Source organism: Dermacentor variabilis, chromosome 3, assembly GCF_050947875.1.
Source record: "Dermacentor variabilis isolate Ectoservices chromosome 3, ASM5094787v1, whole genome shotgun sequence".
In the NCBI taxonomy this organism is placed as follows: Eukaryota; Metazoa; Arthropoda; class Arachnida; order Ixodida; family Ixodidae; genus Dermacentor; species Dermacentor variabilis.
The window spans coordinates 63,903,134-63,923,818 of NC_134570.1; the positions used below are offsets into that span (position 1 = coordinate 63,903,134).

Consider the following 20,685-nt stretch of genomic DNA (forward strand, 5'->3'; position numbering starts at 1 on the left):
AACAATGAAGCTAGCCAAGCTACTTTCAACATAAGGGTGAAACAAAGGGCAATCCCCTTATTCGTGAAGGGGATTGCCTAGAGATATGCTAGAGTACATGCTGTCAGGAACGGCGCCTGCTTTTGAAAGAGAGAAGTGAGGGAAAAGGCCCACGTTACTGCTGTAAACAAGCGGACCGCTCCACATCGGATATTTACGACGTGGTTTGGGCACACGAACACGAAAGCATAGGAAACTAATAGCGTATAGAAGAAATAACTTGGGTAACATTTCACTCACCAGGCACGCACGCACACGCGCACGCACGCACGCATGCATGCAGAAAAACATACGCACGCATAGTCAGGCAAACAGATACGCCCTCACATACGTGACTACGTCCCTCTAAGCTCAGTACCAGCCTTTGTATACAAGGTGATCATGTTTAAGTTTTATTGAACTTTTAAAAATGCCTGAGGCAAATAGCATATTTCTTGTACTTCGACTGCATTATTCGCAGAGGCAGACGTTACCAGCACGAGAAATTAAAACACATTTTCAACTAATTGCCAAAAAACCCTAATTAGCTTATTGATTAATTACTTTACGCCAAGTATTGCAATTTACGAATTGTAGCCAGTGAACTTACAAGATGTGTTCACTTGGAATGAATTTACAGGATGACACAAGCTTCGAAATATTATTTCCCAAATAGTGGAACGAAATACGTGGGCGTTCCAGTTACTTTTGTGCTTCAAGGCATAAAAGAGCGTTTCGTTAAAAAAGCAAGTGGAGCAACAGTGAATTTTTATGGCAAGTTTGATGGCGCATAACTTCAAGCTCGAATCGTTCTGGAAATTCATTCCAAGTGGACACACCTTGCAAGCTCACCGCCTACAATTCGTAGATTGCGATATGCGCGGTAAATTAGCTAAAAAGATCATTGGATTTTTTTTATTATTAGTGGAATATGTGTTTTAATTTCTACTTCAATTTCTCATGCTGGTAACGCCCGCCTCTGAACAATCCAGCTCAAGGACAAGAATTACGTTATCTGTAACAGGTTATTTCTAAATTTCATAAAACTTAAAAATGATCACCGTGCATGTTTATGCCAGATATATGCACTCAAGATTGTGCCTGAATATTGACCACGTCGCTTTGTTGATTTTATTTGTTTATTTGGCAATGTGCCGACATGACTAAGCCACGTCTCTTCAAAGATTCCGACGTACTTACTGCGAAGACACGGATTTTGAGCTCCACCTTCCGTACACTTATGCAGGCGCGCACTCTATAGCGAACGCAAACACATACGCACTTACAATTTCTTATTAGGTAGCTTTCTTTTCTATTGTGTGGCCTTTTATTTGCTATCTAAAAACGTGACGCAACCATGACGTCAGAAGGTAGAAAAAAAATCAAACCCGATAGAGTGGTCTCCGGCCTGGTCTTGATTATGAAATCGTACAGAATGGCGCAAAGGCGCGGTGCGCTCATTGTCGCATTGCTGGTAACCTACATCGATAAGTATGATGCATGGCGCAGCATTAATTTTTCTAACGTTACAGTAATTTCGTAGTCGGTTTACTGCCGGTTCGCAGTGACGTCACATGCGTCACTGTCACGTGGGGTGCGCAAGGTTCGTTACTTCGAGGAAACGAAAGGACGTAAAAAAATCAGCACTGTTAAAGAAATTGCAGTACTTGTCGATTGGTGTAATTATCATGAGGTACGTACCTCGGATATTTTTGATATTAGTTATTGGTTCGGATGAGATGCTGCAGATCCTGTCCTTAGCAGATTTTGTGTAGTGGTTAATGGGGGAACGTTTCGGCTTTACGTGAACGTAATACCGTGGTAACGTGGACGTATATACGGTGTGGTCATTCTTAAACATCCCGGAATCCTTAAAACTCGTCTGCTGCAGTTAATATAATTGTAGTCGTTGAGCTGGACTATTCAGAGAAGCGGGCATTTGTACGAGAAATCGAAAGTCCATATTCAACTTACTTTTTAAAAAATTCACTTGTTAACTTCGTAATCAACGACTTCAGGGCATCAGGACACCAATTCCAATTTCCTAATTGTATCCTGTGCATCTGCAAGGCGTATCCACTTAGCATTGATCTACAGAACGGGAACACTTTGAAGACATGCGTCATTAAACACGCCATAAGAAATGCACTCGTGTTCTTCTTACTTTCTTGTTTAAACAAAAACGCTCTTTCATCCATTGAAGCACAAAAGTAACTGGAACGCCCTCGTATTTCGTCCCGTCCCCCAACCGCCGTGGTGGCGTAGTGGCTAAGGCACCGGGAGGGCATTCCGGACCGCGGCGGCGGCAGTTCGATGGAACGATATACAGAAGTGCCCGTGTACCGTGCATGAGTGCACGCTGAAGAACCCACGGTGGTCGACATCAATGCGAAGTCCCACCTCTACGGCGCGCCTCATAATCATATCGCGGTATTGGCATGTACGTCCCGATAACTTATTTAATTTGATGAAGTACTTCGCCCCGACACTTTGGGAAATAATAGCTCAAGACTGGTGTCTTCCTGGAGACTCGTTTCAAGTGGGTACGTCTTGCAAGCTCACCGGCTACAATTCGTAGAGAGAGAGCGGAGAGAAATTGATTTACAGAAAGGCAGAGAGGTCGGCCTGAGCTATAACTTGCTCTGGCCTGCTACTCTACTCTGGGGAAAAGGGACGGGGAGGGAAAGGGCTGATGAATGATGATGGTATAAGGAAGAGATGCGTATATAGAAATTCCCAGAGTTGTGGTATCTCTAAAGGCGTGCGTCCAGCCCAGTGGCTTGGAGAAAAGCTACAGCGGCTCTTGTTACCAGGGCTGCGCTGGTTGCATTAGGCCAAGGACCTAAAAGAAATAACATAATTAAAGCTCACTAATTAACTTCCTACAATTCGTAAATTCCAATAAAAGTAAGGTAATTGATTTGGAAGTTAATTAGTGAGCTTTAATTATGTTATTTAAATATGTGTTCCTTTTTTCTATTTCTCGGGCTATTAATGTGAACCTCTTCGAATAATGCATCTCAAGGACAAAAATTATTCTATCTGTGACAGGAGATAAAAAAAAAAAGAAAATCCGTGAGACCTTAAAATAATCACTCCGCATATTCTGGAGGAGGAAAACTGTGCGCGCTGTGTCCAACCAAAAACGAGGACATTTCTCATTGCAATGAACGGCAAAGACGCACTTGTACTGGCGCAGACATGTCGGCAGCGCCACGACCTCGGAAACGTATTCGGACTCGCTCTCTCGCCGAGATATGCTTTATAACGCAATAACTTTGATTCGAATAACTTCAACTTCAGACACACCGTCAGACGTTGTCGGTGCCAGTGCTCTTATTTTCGCGTGTGCGTATTAACCTGAGTAGCGCAATGAGAAGTTGGACTTTCAGTGTGTTGAATGTGGTCCTCCAGAAACTCCAGATCTGCAGGATTATCTAGAAAAACCCCACTCTACCTGTTTATTTTCATAACTCTATATATACTCTGTTCTGCTTTCGCCGGGCATATTTAAAGAAGAATCTCGCAGCACGAGTGCGCAAGAAACAATGCATTTTACTACGTCACTTCTCTGATTTCATTCTTCTATTGCGTTTACCTGCTTTGCGCTTACAAGCTTACAGGTGTACATGCGTGCGCGTTTACCTAACACTCGTTTAACTTGCGGTCACGGCGGCGCGAAGGTGCTCAAACTCAGTGCCATTTTTGGACGTTATTAGATTTCGTTTAATGCATAGTGGCGTATGTAGTTATAAAGTAAATCGAAACACGTCGATAAACGCTTGCCGCCATGCGTGATGCAAGTACTACAGCAATGGCATTGCGTCATCGTGCATCACATTAACCAACGGGCACATTTCACTGGAAAATTACGCGCCTGCTTGACCTCTGTCATCTGTAGTGTATCGCACAGCCTAAATATACAGGCATGGCAAAGAATAGGCTACGTGACGTATAGCTCATCAGCACCTGAAATGTTTATTTAAGGCTCATGAATTATGTGAGAAAGACACATATATATAGATAGAAAGGGAAAAAAATGCCTGCTGGCGGGTAGATTTACGTAGAATCTTTACGGATGTCTAGTTCAGTCCACACATGTCTTTCATATGCACTATATATATATATATATATATATATATATATATATATATATAATGCACTTAAATTAATAATACAGTTGCTAGTTAGCCATTCGCTGTGTTGCCCACTCTATGTTTTGTCTGCAAATGTATACATGTATGCTCTACGGTAATCACGAACTAGCTCAGACAAAACCCGCTATTCTCCCCCCATGACAATGCTTGTGCCGTCACTCCTTGTTATCCTCCCTTTCGATATATTTTTTTTTCGCTGCTTTGTCGTGAAAGTATTACAACTCGTCCTTTTCTCTATATCCTTGCGCATCACTGGGAGCCCGATGGGCTGTATTCGGGGAACACAGGCTGTCAGAATGGTTCCTGTCTAACATGTTGTTTTGTCTTGGGCCCGTATATAAGGGTGTTCTGATGTCGGATTGAACGAATTCGATCTTCCTCTTTTGTGATAGTCCTATCGCGTAACACTTCCGCGCGCGCATGAGGCGATGCAACCCGCATTTGGGAAGACAAAGCGGCTTTTTTTTCAACGTTACCGAGTTCCTGCGTCCTTTATCTAAAACAAAAGTAATAATGATAGTGAAGTACCTCGGATTTTGCAAACCCAGGTCACGTTTCCCTGCTTCCTTTTCTGTTCGCAGGAACAATGAACCACAACGCGGCGGCCGCTGACGCCACGAGGGACTCCGCTTTCCCTCAAACGGGATTTCGAAGGGATTAGGGGACGTGACTTCGGGGAAGCGCAGTTGCGCCGAACAAAAGGAACGCCTTGTGTCAGGAACGCGAGGAACGACACAGTCGTGCTATAGCGGTTCCTGTATCCACCACTGATTTAATCCGCCATGCTAATCCTCCGCTCTCATTAGAATTAGAAAGGTGGAGCGAGCTTTGCGTTTTCTTTCTTTCTGTTGCATATATACTTACACTTCACTTCTATATGTTGCCGGGGCGGGTGTAGAGGTTTGCCAGCGCGATGGTTGTTTGTGGTTGCGGGTCTGATAATGGGGTCAACTACAGAAAATGGAGCGCGGCTTACCGACTTCACCTTAACTTACTCAGTTGCTATCGTGATGAAGATTGTGCAAGGCACTGATTGATTGCGTGACACAAAGTTTGGAAAACTCGGGGATGGCGGCAACCTGGGTATATTCTATACCGGTACAGTCAACGAAAACGTATTGAGAAGCTTCAGGCCTCTTCATGCAGTCTGGCTGTCGTGCCCGCTGGCTGTTCGTAAGAAAATAAAAATGCAAAAAGTGGTCGAGTGATCCGTACTGAAGAATGCGAGAATTTTTTCTTTAAATACATTTTTGCAATGTCGTCATATTTCGGATGATGGCATCGGTATGGCTACAGAAACAGCTGTACTACTGTGAGTGTAAGTTTGGCAAATGTCGCTGTCTAATAATACTGTCTCAAAGATGTCTACAAGACTTCTAATGTACGAAAAGACGCCTTAAAGACGTCTAATGTATTAACAGACGTCTCAGAAAGTCGTATAGTGCTCCATCACGTGCTTGCAAGAATTTCACCTTTCTCCTTTTCTTTCTAGTTCGCGCCCACTCTGGGATCGTCGTCAGCGTCTTCACGCCCCTCAGAAAACGAGGTATTTTTACTCCCTTTACTTCTAGATTTGTCTCAGGCAGGTTTTTGTGCGGATTCTCAAAAAAGAGGTGGCAATATACAGCAAGAATGACCGACAAGTTCGCGCCTAATGGGCGTAGCCCCTTTTAAACTAACTCCAAGCCCTGAAGGCATATTTTGACGCCTCTAATTACCCCGGAGAAGTCCTTTCATGCTCGTACAGAACTGGGCGGCCGTGCTTCTTTTTTTTTTTTCTATTCCGTCTCTCAACATTCACCGAGGACTCGCAACGGTGACTCGCCAACAGCGACGCGAGCGGTGGTATACGTCTTTGCCGACACCACGTTGTTGCTCTGTGGCAGGACGGGGCTCGGTCGGTCGTAATAGAAAACCTCGCAGCTATATCACGCCAGGATGACAAATACAAAGGCCGCGCGGTGAGCGACGGTAAACATACATTTATGGTCGACAGCCCGTGCGATTTCTGTCTTCCTACGCGACCTCTCCTTCACCATGCACGTCTGGAATGTGGCCGAGGCGACCCACTGCGTTATGAGACCCGAGTCGCTGTTGATGTGGTTGCTTGTGGCGGCAGCCGATTGGCTCGCGGAAACCCTCTCGAGATTAATTTTTTTTTTGTTTCTAATGTTCCTATTAGTAGCTCCCATTAAGAACGGCTCGCTAAAGTTCGCGGATATTCGTACTTTATGTTACGTGCTTAAATGAGACGCTCCCATTAACGCGTCCGCTTTCACTGTATAGCCCCGAAGGGGCGACGCAGCTGCTGAGACCATTAGCGACGACACTGAAGACCGCGTGTGCGGCTTTTGCCCCGCTAGGCCTTCTTTCGCAGCGGAAAAAAAATTATCCCATCTTTGTTTATTTTTTTTCTTCGGTATTTATTAAAATGGGCAGTACGATGTTCGCGACCCTTACCTGCCTGCTATGTTGTCACCGTTGACACGAGCTACATTAACGTCCTACACGCTTTACCGACTTATTTTTTACGTCATCTTTCGGCTCGCCATAACGCCGTTCCAATGTTTCTTAAGGTTAAGCTCGCTGTTTCAGGCGTGTCCCTCGATTAATTAGGATATATCTGTGCTTTCTATTCTCTCTTCAAATCAAGCCCCCTTTCCTTTTCTTTTCGTTCCTTTCTTTCTTTTTTTTCTTTCTTTCTTTCTTTCTTTTCGTTTGTCGTTGCTCGCGGTATTACCGGTACTTGCATATGGTGCAGAGACTTGGAGGTCAACAAAGAAGCTAAGGACCGCGCAACTAGCGATGGAGCAAAACTAGACGGGCGTAGCCTTGTAAGACACAGAAAAACAGCGCCGTGGATTGCAGAGTAAACGGGGCTAGCCGATATTCTAGGGCTGGAATTTAAGAGGAAGCTTTAGCTTGGGTGCTCTTATCTATATACATGTAAAGGGAGAGTTCGTTTTTCGCGCAACCACTGCATCAAATTTGACGAGGTTTGTTGTATTTAAAAGAAAACCGAAAACTCTAGTGACACTTGGTTTCGAATTTTCGATTTAGGTCGTAAATTTGAAAAAAATTGACGAAAATCGAAAATTTTCAGAAAACGAAACTATCAAGTGTACAACTCTCTAACTCAGCAATGAAAAGTGATACCACAGCTCTGTGAATTGCATCTCGTAGTGCATCTAAAGCGGACAAAATGTATATGTTACACATGAATCTCAAAAAATTTAGTATCATGGAAATACAGCTTTTGCAGAACCCCTGTACGTAACGTAACAAATTCGCACAAGATAAAAATTGACAATTATAATTTGTTCGCTTTGCGTGATCTAACGGACGCCATTTACAGAACCGTGATATCTGTTCTTGATGCAGAGCTATTAATTATTAAACTTCTTGCTTCTATTTTTTTCAAACTTTCGAATTTTTAAAAATTCTTTTAACAAAATTCAGTTCCTAAATCGAAATTTCGCTTCCAACAGTAACCAGAATTTTAACTTCCTCTTTCAAACGCAACAAATTTGATTAAAATCGATCGAGGGGTTATCTCAGAAAAACGTTTTTTGCGTTTTACATGTATTCGAATAAGCTTTGTCGGAGGAAGAGGCAGAGTTGTACCGGCCATCTAATGCGTAGAGCAGATAGCCGATGGTCTGAGAGAGTTACAGAAAGCGCGCCAAGAGAAGGGAAGCATGCATGCGGGGACGGCACAGAACTAGGTGGTGCGATGAAGCTGGGGAAGTGGATGCAAACAGGCTGGTGTCAGCTGGTGCAAGACAAGGGCGACTGGAGATCGATGTTATGGATAGGCATTCGCCTAGTAGTGAACATAAAGTAGCATTATGTGCTGATGATATTGCCGGCTTTTACGCGTACCATGCGTTACGTTTCGCTCGATCGGGCTTGCATTTGGTTCACTTCAGCCGCCACGGGAAAAAAAGAGATATCTTTCCCGAATACATTTATTTGGATGCTCGCAGATGTGTGTTTTCCTTACGTATTTAATTGGGCCACGCAACCTTTCACAACTAAATGCATGAAAAACAAGAACGGAAGCGCGTTCTTCTTCTTTTTATTTTGTGTCGAAGCATTCGAAAGTCAGCGGCGTAAATCGCCTTCTTAAGGAGCGCAATTACGGTTGAGCCGGGAGCCTAGTCGCGTAGATGACTGCTAGATTAATCTTCAGTTTTTCATCATATTTATGTTTCTAAATTGCAGACTGCCGCCAGAGAAAGGATTGTTTAAGACTGCACAGAAAATACAATGTTAAAGTTACGCTTTATTGGATACCTACGTAACGTTTCTTTTTTGTTTTGTTTTTTAATAGCGAAGCTGTTCGGGGCTTCTTTCCCCACTATCTTGCCCGCGTGTAGAAAAAAAATCCAGAATATAGTGCAACTTACCGAAGTACTATAGCGCCAAACAGACGACACAAGAGGAAGAGACACGGACGAGCGCTTTTCCTCTTGTGTCGTCTGTTTGGCGCTATAGTACTTCAGTAATATGCACCAACTATCCCAACAAAAAGTTCTGCTGGAATATAGTGCAATGCCGGGCCGAAAGGCGGCGGAGGTGTGTTCGCCGTTAAGGGGCCCACATACACAGCTTCGCTGGTCATCCTTCTACACAGAGTGGAAGGGTGCCTAGTTTTTTTTTCTGTGAGGCTTTCAAAATTCATTGACGTGTTGGCATTGCAGCTGGTGAGGCATCTGATAAGGCGGAGTTTGCTACAGAATCCGTGACAACATTAAATAAGTTTTGGATATCTCAGGCACGTCTCGCGCCGAGCGCCAACTAGCTGGTAGTGGTAATCAGGTGCAGAACGGTCGCCGACGAAAAATCGAAGCAATACACGCGTGACAATGGACAGCTTTAGAATAGGAGCCCCAGAAGTTTGGGATCCCACAGAGCTTTGCGCGTGTTAGCGTTGGGGCACGCAGGAGCGAATAGCTTTACAATAGTGTTTTGCGCTTGCGGATAGCGTCTTGCGCTTGCAGCGCCACTGCGGCGTCAAAGAAAAGCTGTTATTAATATTAAAATAAAGTATACTATTTTATGATAAGAAGAGTAGCTGTCAGCTTTCGCGTTTACGCGTTTAACTACAACTTAGAGGTTAGTCTATTAGTCGGAAGCAATCTGTTGTGCTTAGTTTTGAGTAACTTTACTTGCCTTCACCCGCCAAGTTTAGCCGTCTTAGGCCTACGAGCCATGAAGTTTACAATCGAATTCTGGAGCAGCGCTGTACAATAAATCAATATTCATTACACACGTCAGCTGACAGAAAGCGACAACCGCAGTCCCTTCTCCTAGCTTGCGAACTTCACGCGTTACCACGAATCGAGCCCAGTTTGTTGGTAAGTTAGAGCTGTCGCTTCGATGGTTGTCGCCATGTTTGTTGACGAAAAGCTTGTCGGCAGCTTTTGGGGCTCCGGTAAATCATGAAATAGCGCGACCGATGCAAAACCCAAGTGCAATTTGTGTCTCGCGCATGCGCAATGGATTCGACGCTATTTCTTTGAGGCCCCAAAACGTTTGGGGCCCCTATTATAAAAGTATCAGATATATTGCTTCTTTTACAAAACATCAAATTCTGGCGTTACACGTGGCAAAATGTGCACAATAGCAATTGGTCAAACGATACCTTTCTTTCTAATGGAAAAAAAAAGCGTCGAATTGGAAATTATTTTCTTTTGTTTGGTCAAATCGCGCATAATCAGTGTGCACGTATATCAGATGAAGTGTTCTCGCGGTTTTCGTGACGTCGCATGGCAGGCAAGCGCCGTGGGTTGTGCCTCGAAAATTTTTTGACCAATCGTGGAGGGTTGATTGCAGAATCGGAACAGAAAAGTTTGGAATAGCTTTACGTTACAGCACACGAAATTACAGCTTACATGAAATCGTAACACAGTTTACAAGAATATTTCAAATATTTCAGAAGTCCTACACTCGAATTACTGGTATGTTTCAGGGACGCGCATAATACATCAATTTCGTCCGTTTTATATGTGTTATTAGATGCAGTTCATAGATGCGTGATATAAGTTTTCATTGGTGAGTTCAACAGCTGTCAATTTAATACTTGAGCTTTCTGAAATTTTGCAGTTCTCGAAAAAAAAAAGACAATTTCACGCATTGATCTAAAATCCACATTCTAAAATTACTACATTACAATTTTTTTAAGTGCAACAAACCACATCAAACTTGGTGCAGTGGTTGCCGAAAAAAAAACAATTCCTCTGTTCTCATGTACTTAACTAGGCTAAAGCTTCCTCTTAAACCTACATAAATTGCTACAATCAGCAGCCCGCGACAACTGAGAAAAACTGAAGCAATTTTTAAAAAACGCGTAAAGAACCAGCTCGGAATGTGCTCTGGGAAATACTGCGCCTGGGACCTCATTTATCAGTTACAGGAAACCTTCGCTGGCACATAAAGAACAGCGAATCTTGAGCCTGGAATTACAAGCTATCAAGAAGATGTGCAAGCTTTTACGCAACCACGGAAGCATAGCTGACAGGCACAACCGAAGTCATAAGAATGATGATCATTACGATGGAAAGCTGGCAGGAAGCAGTTCTTTTATTAGGTGGATCTAGTGTTTTCTATGCCTCATTTATTATTCGGTATTCCAATTTACTGCGCTGATTGCCTGATGATTAAAGATAAATTGCGGCGTTGATGTTACGTAACATGCGAGGAGTATGCGTCCTCAAATATTTGCTACTAGAGAGAAGCACGCTGCGATACAATATGCGTGCTGTGGTGTAGCCCCGTGTACAACTATGTTATCTAATCTGCACTGCAATAACGCGTTCGCCTTCATTTATGTCTGATTTGTGGGTCGCATTAGAGTACACCGAGTGTGTGGCGGCGCAGCTGACAACTACAGCGAATTCCGGTCATAGCGAATCAACGTGCGTCCAGCGTAGACAGAGTAACTTTTTTCCGATGTCGTCCCTGGTAAGTGATCCACAAAGCGATGGATTTAGGCCAAATCATGCGTTATGCGAAAGCTTTGAAAGATTCTTTCACGCAACCTGCAGAATTTCTATGAAATTCTGCATATGACTTATCGTCATATGTGCTCACTGTTCTCCTGGGAAGTTGACGATTGCATAGGTGATGCTCTGGCGCGTTGGCGGGCCCCTTAAGGCATATGCAGAACGGCGCGTAAATTTTCCAATTTCTTTAGTATTGGATGCACTGTGATGGACGAAAACTAGAAAGCGACTAAGAATTGACAACGTCCGGGCCTCCTATTACAAGGGAAGCAGGATATACATATGCAAACGTTTATGAAACAGGTGTGTGTGTGTGTGTGTGTGTGTGTGTGTGTGTGTGTGTGTGTGTGTGTGCGTGCGTGTGTGTGTGTGTGTGTGTGCGTGTGTGTGCGCGCGCGCTCGTGTGTGTGTGTGTGTGTGTGTGTGTGTGTGTGTGTGTGTGTGTGTGTGTGTGTGTGTGTGTGTGCGTGCGTGTGTGTGTGTGTGCGTGTGCGCGCTCGTGTGTGTGTGTGGGCGCGTGTGTGTGTGTGTGTGTGTGCGTGCGTGCGCGCTTGTGCGTGCGTGCGTGCGTGTGCGTGAGTGTGTGCGTACGTGAGTGTATGTGTGTGTGTGTGTAAGAGAGAGAGAGAAATATAGGAAGGCAAGGATGTTAACCAGTCAAGAGTCTGGCTGGCTACCCTAGGCTGGGGGAAGGGAGAAGGGGAGGAGAGAGAAGGGAGAGAGAAGGGAGAGAGGAGGTTAGAGACGTGTACCCACAGTACTTGAGTTAAAGCCGCTCGCGCAAACCAGACGTTCTGAGAAAGCACAAAAGTGCCTTCACTGAATTCTGAGCCGATTATCTGTGGGGACGGTGCTCTAGTACTGTCTGTTCACTCAGAGGACGAGCACCTAATTTTCTCAATGTATTGGACAAAGATTGTCTTTGTGCTTGAAATTGAGTACAATGGCATAATAAGTGGTCAGTGTTCTCCTTGCATCCCCAAACAGCACAGGTATGAATATCCAAAGAAAAAAAGCAACTCTCGCCTTTTTACACTAGTTTTCCACTAAACGAGCAATTACCGGGGCATGTAATCTTAGCTGGGTCGTGCTAAAGTAAAGTAAGAATGAACTGGATATCTACACGCTTAACAGCAGCAACAAAACAACTAAACAATTCTGCAAATAAACGCTCACGACAAACCAAGCGTTTCCGCTGTGGATATGTTGCCTGTTTCTTGTCTAGAAAGAATTACACTTTCTTTTTCCAACTCCCACGCTGTAATTAGATGTGTGACGTCTGTAAAACGGATTGTCTCACCAAACCTTGGAAAGCTAAAACTTCAATATTAGGACTGTCGTGGGTGGTTGCGGTAAAGGAGGGAGTCCGCTTTAAAAGAAGTCATTGAAAGTTCGGTGGAAAACCCTGAAAGTGGCTTCCCCCGTAAAACCAAATCTGCACAAAAGAATTCTGGCGGTTAGTATGGCGTTCACCCACACACTTATATACTGTGCTCTTTGGTATATATAGCTAAGCTTGCGAGAAGATCCTCCAATTATACGGTGTTCTTGCGCGTTATATTTGCCACAGCGACGGAATCTTCCGCTTTCCTCAGCTGGGAGCTCAGCGCCAACTTTTGGGAGAAAGTATCCGATTTGGATTGGCTCCGCGAGTCAGAAACTTGATCTTTCGCAGGAAGACCGCGATATCGATGCGTCAGGGTACAAGGTCGTGCTTTTCGAAGCACGACTTCACATTTTCTGTGACAGATTGAAAGACAGAGAGACAGAGAAAGCAATATTTTAAAAAAAAGGCGCAGTTTCGCCCCAAAGGCGAAGCATCAATTGCGATAGCAAATTAGTGGACAGCTATACGAAGTAATGATAATAGTTTTTCGCCGTACAACTTTTTATGGCTGTGAAGGGCAAGGTACGGGCGCGTGGCTGCTCCACATGTGCTACCGCGCCTAGTAGCCCGGCAGTGCTTTTGGTTGCTCGCAACAGACGCTGAATCGACGCAGCTTCCACGTGCGACGGTTTCGCGTTTTCCCAGACGCGGAAAGCCGCAAAATAAGTAAACCTTTACACTCAGTGGTTCGCTTTGTCTTATTTAACTGTTGCTAATAAGGTGTTTATGTTTTCTTTTCGCCACCCTTAACGAATGTGGATTAAAACTTGGGACTCTTTCAGAATCGCTCTTATTTGTGCGCGCTTTGCCTCTGTGGCTTTCCCTTCATAGCCACAGAAAGTTGACCGCGAGTATAAGCAAATGAACAAGCGTGGTGTCACGCGCGCACAAGCCAACATGAACACATTTCGCTCGATGACCGCGGAAACTCGCCGTCAAAATGCCGCACCGAGGAAACGGGGAAGCAGCAGGGAGCGAATTGGCATTCGTGTAGCCGCTGCATAGACGGGAACTACGCCTTGAAAACACATCACAGCGCGGGATCTAAACCCGTCGCAGATGGCATTCAAGCTACAGCGGCCGGACCGGGCGCGCGCGGCCACCCGGGCCGCCTGGAGTAGGACGCGCCCCTCCTCCCCCCCACTCCGAAGCCATGTGCGCGACAGAAGGCGGCGCGATTCCTCCCTGCTTTCCGCCATTGCGTGCGTGATGTTGAGCCGCGATCGCCGGATCACCCTCGCACGCTTTCACTCCCACACACAGCATACGGCACGCGGGGACGATTTTATCGCTCGTGAATTTTACACGGTACCACACGGCGACGCCGACGGCACAAATGCACCTGGAGTGTCCATATAATTGAATAAAGATCGCATGCAGAATCTCCTGTGGAAGTTATCTAAATGATGCGTAAGCATTCGCTACTAGTGACCTGCTGTTTCGTCGTCGTATGCTGCTGTGTTTGGTATAATTGCGACAAACACCGCAAAAGAATCGTGAAGGGGAGGAGCGCGATCGCAACACCGCAATGTTAACTGAGACGACGAAGAAGAGGCAACTATTACAAATGTTTACTAATATGACGGATAGCTCCCAGAGGATATGGACGTGGGATGAAAGGATCAGAGAGATTTTGTAAATGAAGCAAATATACATGTATACAACATTTATTATGTACACTGTATTTTGTTTAGTTCTTCTTGCTGCCTTCCTTCTTTGTCTTCAGATTGAATTATAGGGGCGCTTGGATGATGCCGCTGCTTCGTGGAAGATGAGCACTGACCGATGCGTGCTGTAGTACGTGACGTAACTGAACAGTGTCACGTTTGATAGACCTCGCACGTAGACGTGGTCGTTAACGGTGCCTCCTCTCTTTGCGAGCCATTATCAATCGTGATCAACCGTACTCTAACGGGGCAGCATATGGCGCGGCCGCACGGGCCCTATATTGAAAGCGATCTGCGATGGGTACAGAGTGCGCGAAGTGCTGATAGCTCGTGCGCGCTGTATTCTCGCAGCTTAGTTCGCGTTGAAGCGAGAGGCAACACGAAGGTCACTTCGCTCGCTGTCACGGTCCGTATCTTGAAAGCGATCGTCATACGTGACGGACGCACGGATGGACGGACAGACGGCTTTCCTCGTTGGGTAGGCAGAGAAATGCTTACGCATTCAAAAGGAACAAATGCGACGGAGAGGTTGGTGCCAGATAACGGCGGCTACTCTACGCGCATCGAACATGGAGGCGGTGACATGTTGGGAGATTATAAGTAACGAAAACAGAGAGAGAGCGATAGATAGATAGATAGATAGATAGATAGATAGATAGATAGATAGATAGATAGATAGATAGATAGATAGATAGATAGATAGATAGATAGATAGATAGATAGATAGATAGATATAGGAAGGCAGGGATGTTAACCAGTAAAGGGCCTGGTTGGCTACCCTAGGCAGGGGGAAGGGAGAAGGGGAAGAGAGAGAAGGGAGAGAGAAGGTGTAGATACGTGGGGATAACGAACAGAAGTGATGGTAGAAGTAACACGTCCTTGAGCTCAAAATAGGCACACACGTGTGTTGCTGAAAAGATTACGAAGAATGGAGCCGCGAAGCAAGCTAACTAAACAAAAAGGGAGCAAAGAAGAAATCGCTTTGTTTAATTCTGGGGCACCGCCAGCAGTCCTTAAGCGCTAGCTTATCGCCGCCTTTACGGTGGCTTCAAAGAAGTATATTTTAGATGTAGAGAACAGGAAGCATAGAAACAAGGGGCAAGCGCTTCGAATGCGAATATCGTGCCGACTACGAAAATTGGAAAACTGCAGGCTCCGAATATCGAATTGTATATCGAACACCTTGGTGCTTTCGGAAGTCGGAATGGAAACGGGGATAAAATGAGTCCTACAAGTAATCTTAGATATCTTCAGCAGATATGGCGTTGGAATGCACTGTTGTGTACAAAGAATGGGTCTTTCTTTGTGGCAGGTAAGCTCCCATATATAGTAAAAAAACCAGTTTGTTTGAAATAATTTTCCATTCGGGCAGATCGAATGCGAAATTATGGAATCGAACACTTCGAAACAAAAGTACTCGATTCCTATCAAGGAATTCGAATGTTCACACGCCCATAGTAATGACTGCAGTGAAGCGTTGAAAGCCGGAACTGCGCAGGAACCTGAAACGAAGAAAATAAAACATATGTATGAGAATAATATGAATATTTTCTGCTACTGTCGACTTTCCTAACGCCACTTTTAATATTGCAGGTTGTATTTGTTGTGCGACAGCATGCACCCGCAACATGTATTCACTTCCTTGCGACTGCGTCGTGGTTAATAATCTACAAAAAGTGTTAGGTTTAGAAGTCGATATGTTGCTGGGCGTTGCGTATTGACTTCCATGAAATGCTTCGCCTAATTGGTGTTCTGCCTTGTATTTCGCTTTACCTAGCGTGTTCCAGCGGGGAGTTGAGACCACTGCAGTGATAAATAAGAGGCCGGCTTCTCTTGAATACATTATACGACTAGATTCAACTCAAAATTGAACTGGTGCGTTTTTGGATATTTATGCATTCAGTTTAGTTTGTGCATGCATGCGCGCACGCGCAAGCAAGCATGCGGGAACCTCTCCAACCGAAACGTCCTCAAGACCAGGTGCCCGCCAGTTGTCGTGTTCGATATGTATTTAGCGGCAAGAAAAAGCTCTTTCTTGCCAACGAATAGTCTTGTGAACTTGGCAACAATGTCACAATCGTACTACATTTTCAAAAGCCAGTGACGTCTTATCAGCACGCCGATACTGTGGTTGCCACATTTCTATCGGCTGCCTGCGTGTATTCATCTGTGTCCTGTGAATATGCGATATTTCGCTCTTGGAAATACGTAACACAAAGCCCGGAACCTAGCCTGCTAAGGTAACCGACCACATTGCGCCCAGAAAATAATGGCAAGCGCTATCTCCAACAACAACCAAAAACAAAGAATTAAAAATGTAGAGATTCGCATAAAAAGAAAGGACGCTGCTTTTATTTTAGCATGAATAAGAAGTGGGTGGCAACCCGGTGTACGGACAATGCAAGTATAATGACAGACATTAAAGACAGGGTACAAAGCCTTCGAAACTTTGGAAGCAAAAATGACATTTGCAACTTTCGATTTTTTCTTGGAGATGTAGGTTACCTCCTGTTTTCAATAAGGTACACGTCGCTTTGTTTACGAAAGAAAAGAAGTTTCGTCTTTTAGGTTTTCGACAACGTTTATTCTATGTTTGGAGCTCAGGCTCCGCGCTTCTTTAGGGTGAACTCGAAAACAGAGTTGCTAGAGACGCCCAGCGACAGGCACATTCAGTGGTGCGATAACGGGGACACTATGTTCGTCCAGAACAGAGAATGTCGTGACATCGGTTATTAAAAACGAAGCTTTTCTTTGCTGGCCTCGCCGGCTTTCGTGACCATGGTTGCTGCGGCCTTGCTGTTCCTTTGTCGAATAGGCCAGCCAATCACACCGGAGTACGTCCGCCGCTTGCACCGCTGGGTTCCGTGCAGTACCACCAGATGGCGCTCATCGCTACGCATCCGCGGCAGAGTGGCGCCAGCCGTGAGGGCAGCCGCATCCACGAGAGCACGTTGATGAGGAAGTAAACGCTTCTTGCGGATAGAACGAATTCGAATTGCGCTAGGTACGTATGCCCATGCTGCTTCCATGATATGTTCAAGGCGTTCGTTATACTCGCTAGCAGTCAGCAAGTCCGCTTAACAAAAGGCTCGGTATAACGTGTGTGTGTGTACGTGTACTCGCGTACCGTCTCTTTATGTACTCACACAAAGCTTGTCTGTATATGGATTCCAACTAGCTCGAACTGCAGCAATTTAAAAAAAAATACCAGCTGATGCATCGCCGTGAACATTCTTCGTAGCTGTGTGAGTGCCTTGAACATAGCTGAACAGCGCGAACACGACATACCCGAATTCAAGCTCTCCACCTTACGAAGCCTCGGAACGATCCAGCAGCATAAAAGAAGTTGAAGAAAAAAAAATTGACAAATCTTTCCTGTGGTTATCAGTCCATGCCAACTTTCACTTGTGCGCCTTGTTTTTATGAAGAGCGAAAAGCGATCCAGAACTTCTACTTTGATACGTGTCTCGCAGGACTGATATTTTCCATTTACTCTTTTTATCTTCTTCCTTCTGTCTGAATACGTTGCGTGATTTGGCTGTATAAAACAAAATCAGCTATGTCGAAAAAGTTCACTGACAATTACGATGCTCCCTAACGCGAAATGTGAGCGCAGCTCCATACGTGTTTTCATTTCGCCATGTATTGAGGCAAATAATTTGAGGTAGACATGAACAAGAGTCGGCAATCGTCGAAATCTGATCTGTGGGTCAAGCGAATCGGTTTTTATACGTGACATGCTGAAGGTTCCAGTGTAATCGCTGGTGCCGCGTGGCTTCCAGAAAGTACTACACAATTCGCTTCGCGCATACAATCAGATGACAAAACAATCATGGTTATATTGCGCTCAGTTTTACAAACACGATATTAAGGAAGGACAGGACGTGGACGGACGAAGCGCAAACTACCAACTGTTTGATACTGTTAAAGAACGCGCTTATATACAAGGAGATATGGTGCGGGGGGTGGGGGGGGGGGGGGGTTACTCCATATCTCCTTGTATATAAGCGCGTTCTTTAACAGTATCAAACAGTTGGTAGTTTGCGCTTCGTCCGTCCACGTCCTGTCCTTCCTTAATATCGTGTTTGTAAAACTGAGCGCAATATAACCATGAACGTTCACCAACTAGTCCCCTTCATTGCTTTACAAAACAATCACAAACCATAACAATAGAAACAAGCGCGAACGAGAGCAAACCAAGCAAATCAAACAAGCGCGAGCGAGAGCCGACGCGAGCAGACGATAGTACGAAACGAGCGATCCGGCTGAAACCAGGTACGAGTATGCATCGAGCGGTCGGACGGGTCCGCATGACACCAGTATCCCCCCGCGCACGTCACTGAAGGAGCCGCCCTCATTGGTCTCGGCCGTTCGCGGCTCGCGTCTTTCATCTTTCGCTGTGCTCGTTCGCTCGGTTACGCCGCCGACGCCGACGCTTGCCGTAGGAAGGGGCGCCTAAGAGCTGAGCTATAAAATGTTTCGTGGACGTAAAAACAATACGGCTGTAGCATTTAATCAACGGTGCAGTCATCGACAGACAAGTGTCGTTACCACAGTGCATAGCCGCGAAGGAAAAATTGGTTGCACGTTTGCATTGTGTTATTCGAAAAAAAATCGCAAGTGATTCAAACTAAGCGCAAGTTTTGCTGAGTTTCATCGCTATCAAAAGTCAAAAAACAAAAATAACGTGTTCCATTTATGAAACAATACTGCCTGTATGATTCATTACGGTGCAGTGGTACCACAACCAATGTATCACGGTAATCGGAACCGGTATTAAACCAATGTTGTCCAATGTAGAACCAGTGTGGTCCAACGTTATGTCTACATCCGGATAGCTTCCTGTGGTGCCGCGGCATTAACGGCTTGAACGTTAATCCTGCAGAGTGTGCAGCTTTCACTTGCATCTTAGAGCAGTCAGTGAGAGTGGTCACATTTACAGACTCAGGTGCAGCCATGGTATCCCTGAAATCTCCACGCGCCATGGACTATCTTGTCAAAGACTTCAATAGTTTGCGCGCTCAAGCCTGTATTATCTGGCGCAGCATTACACTGCTGCGACTGTTCGCTCACTGAGGAGTAGCAAGCAGTGTATGCACATTTCCCTTGCCGCTTCAGCGCACAGCTTCACAGAGCAACGCACGATAGCTTCCCCTAGGAGTGAAGTGTAAAGTGCGTCTTTTACGTGACGCTCACAGCGTGTGTTCGAACCGACTCAAAGCAGCAGCACAGACCGATTAGCACTTACCATCTGCTGTGCGATTTTCTCGTGCTTTGTACGAGGCCTTGACCGTCGTTGTCAGGCATGTCTGCACCACGCTCGGTTAAATGTCTCCGGTGCGAAATATTTCTTATATGTAAGTATGTACGGATGAAATCAGCACGGTGCCCACCGTGCAACGTACGCGAAAGCATGACTCAATTGTCGCAGCACATTCACGTTCAAAAGAACCGACATAATGACCGCATTGAATGTGCATCAAGGACTAAAATCCCCCCCTCCCCCCCCCCCCCCCGGTTTACACGGCACGTACTTGGCTCCATGGCCTATGCAGCTCTCCCTGTGCGTCGCGCGCAAGAAGACACCTTTTAACCTTCTCCGAGACACTGGTTTCACAGAAATGTGTTGTCGTGTGTCTTGTCGACGTTGCGTGTCCGTGACGCAAGCTGTACGTACCATCTCATTTTCTTATCATTCCCACCTGTAGAGTGCGTGCTAGCGGCGTCGCCTGGCACGACTAACACGCCAGTATGGATGCGCGCGCTGCCTGTCTAGTTGGAGAGGCGGCACCGCTCCAGGATTCATTAGAGTCTCTCTCCCTCCTTCTCTCTCTCGAGAAAAGAATAATCGAACTTGCAGGTTTTGCTGTAATCCCAGATCAGCATATGTTAAGTGCACGTCGAACAGAATCACCATGCATATCGCTTTTGTTATATTTCCTGGTGATAATGGGACAAGTACATCGTCCTTTCCTATGACTACTTATACACGCATGTGTGGTCATAATCCCTGGCTATATTCAGCTTATTATATTGCACAATAGTCCTAGAATTCCATTTACAAATATTCGCTAAAGGAGTCACGACTTCAAAAAACGCGCTTTTTTCGCATTGCTTTACTTCGTTTCGTGGATCGACTGAATGGCGCACGTTGTTAATCGTTATCTTTTGTCAATCACCTCCGCTACCCTCGATTTACTATTACGTAAGCCTCGTTTACTCAATCTTTTGCACCGTATGTCGTGACGTGATATATAGCAATAAAATAATAATAAGGAAAAGCAGCGCTCTCAACGACATGCGCTATAGGTCGCGAATCGACTTGTGCGGCAAAATTTACAAAAACGAAAAAGGCCAAACGTCGACTATATATTACTTTTTTTTTTCTCGGCGTATATAGGAGGACACGAAATGGCCGCACGGGTGCCCCCTAAATGGGTGCAATGCGT

The 20,685-nt window shown here is 45.3% G+C and overlaps 1 protein-coding gene across 2 annotated transcripts in view; it reads left to right on the forward strand.

Moving 5' to 3' along the window:
• The window catches only part of LOC142575764 (uncharacterized), a 232,606-nt gene that overhangs the window by 116,278 nt on the left and 95,643 nt on the right, over positions 1 to 20,685 (forward strand). Inside the window, exon 2 of one of the 2 annotated variants that reach the window (XM_075685384.1) lies at positions 5,668 to 5,721. The exons of the other annotated variant lie outside the window; for it this stretch is intronic. Within the exon in view, the coding sequence (XP_075541499.1) occupies positions 5,668 to 5,721 (54 nt within the window). The remainder of the gene's footprint in view (positions 1 to 5,667; positions 5,722 to 20,685) is intronic. 2 annotated transcript variants of the gene reach the window in all.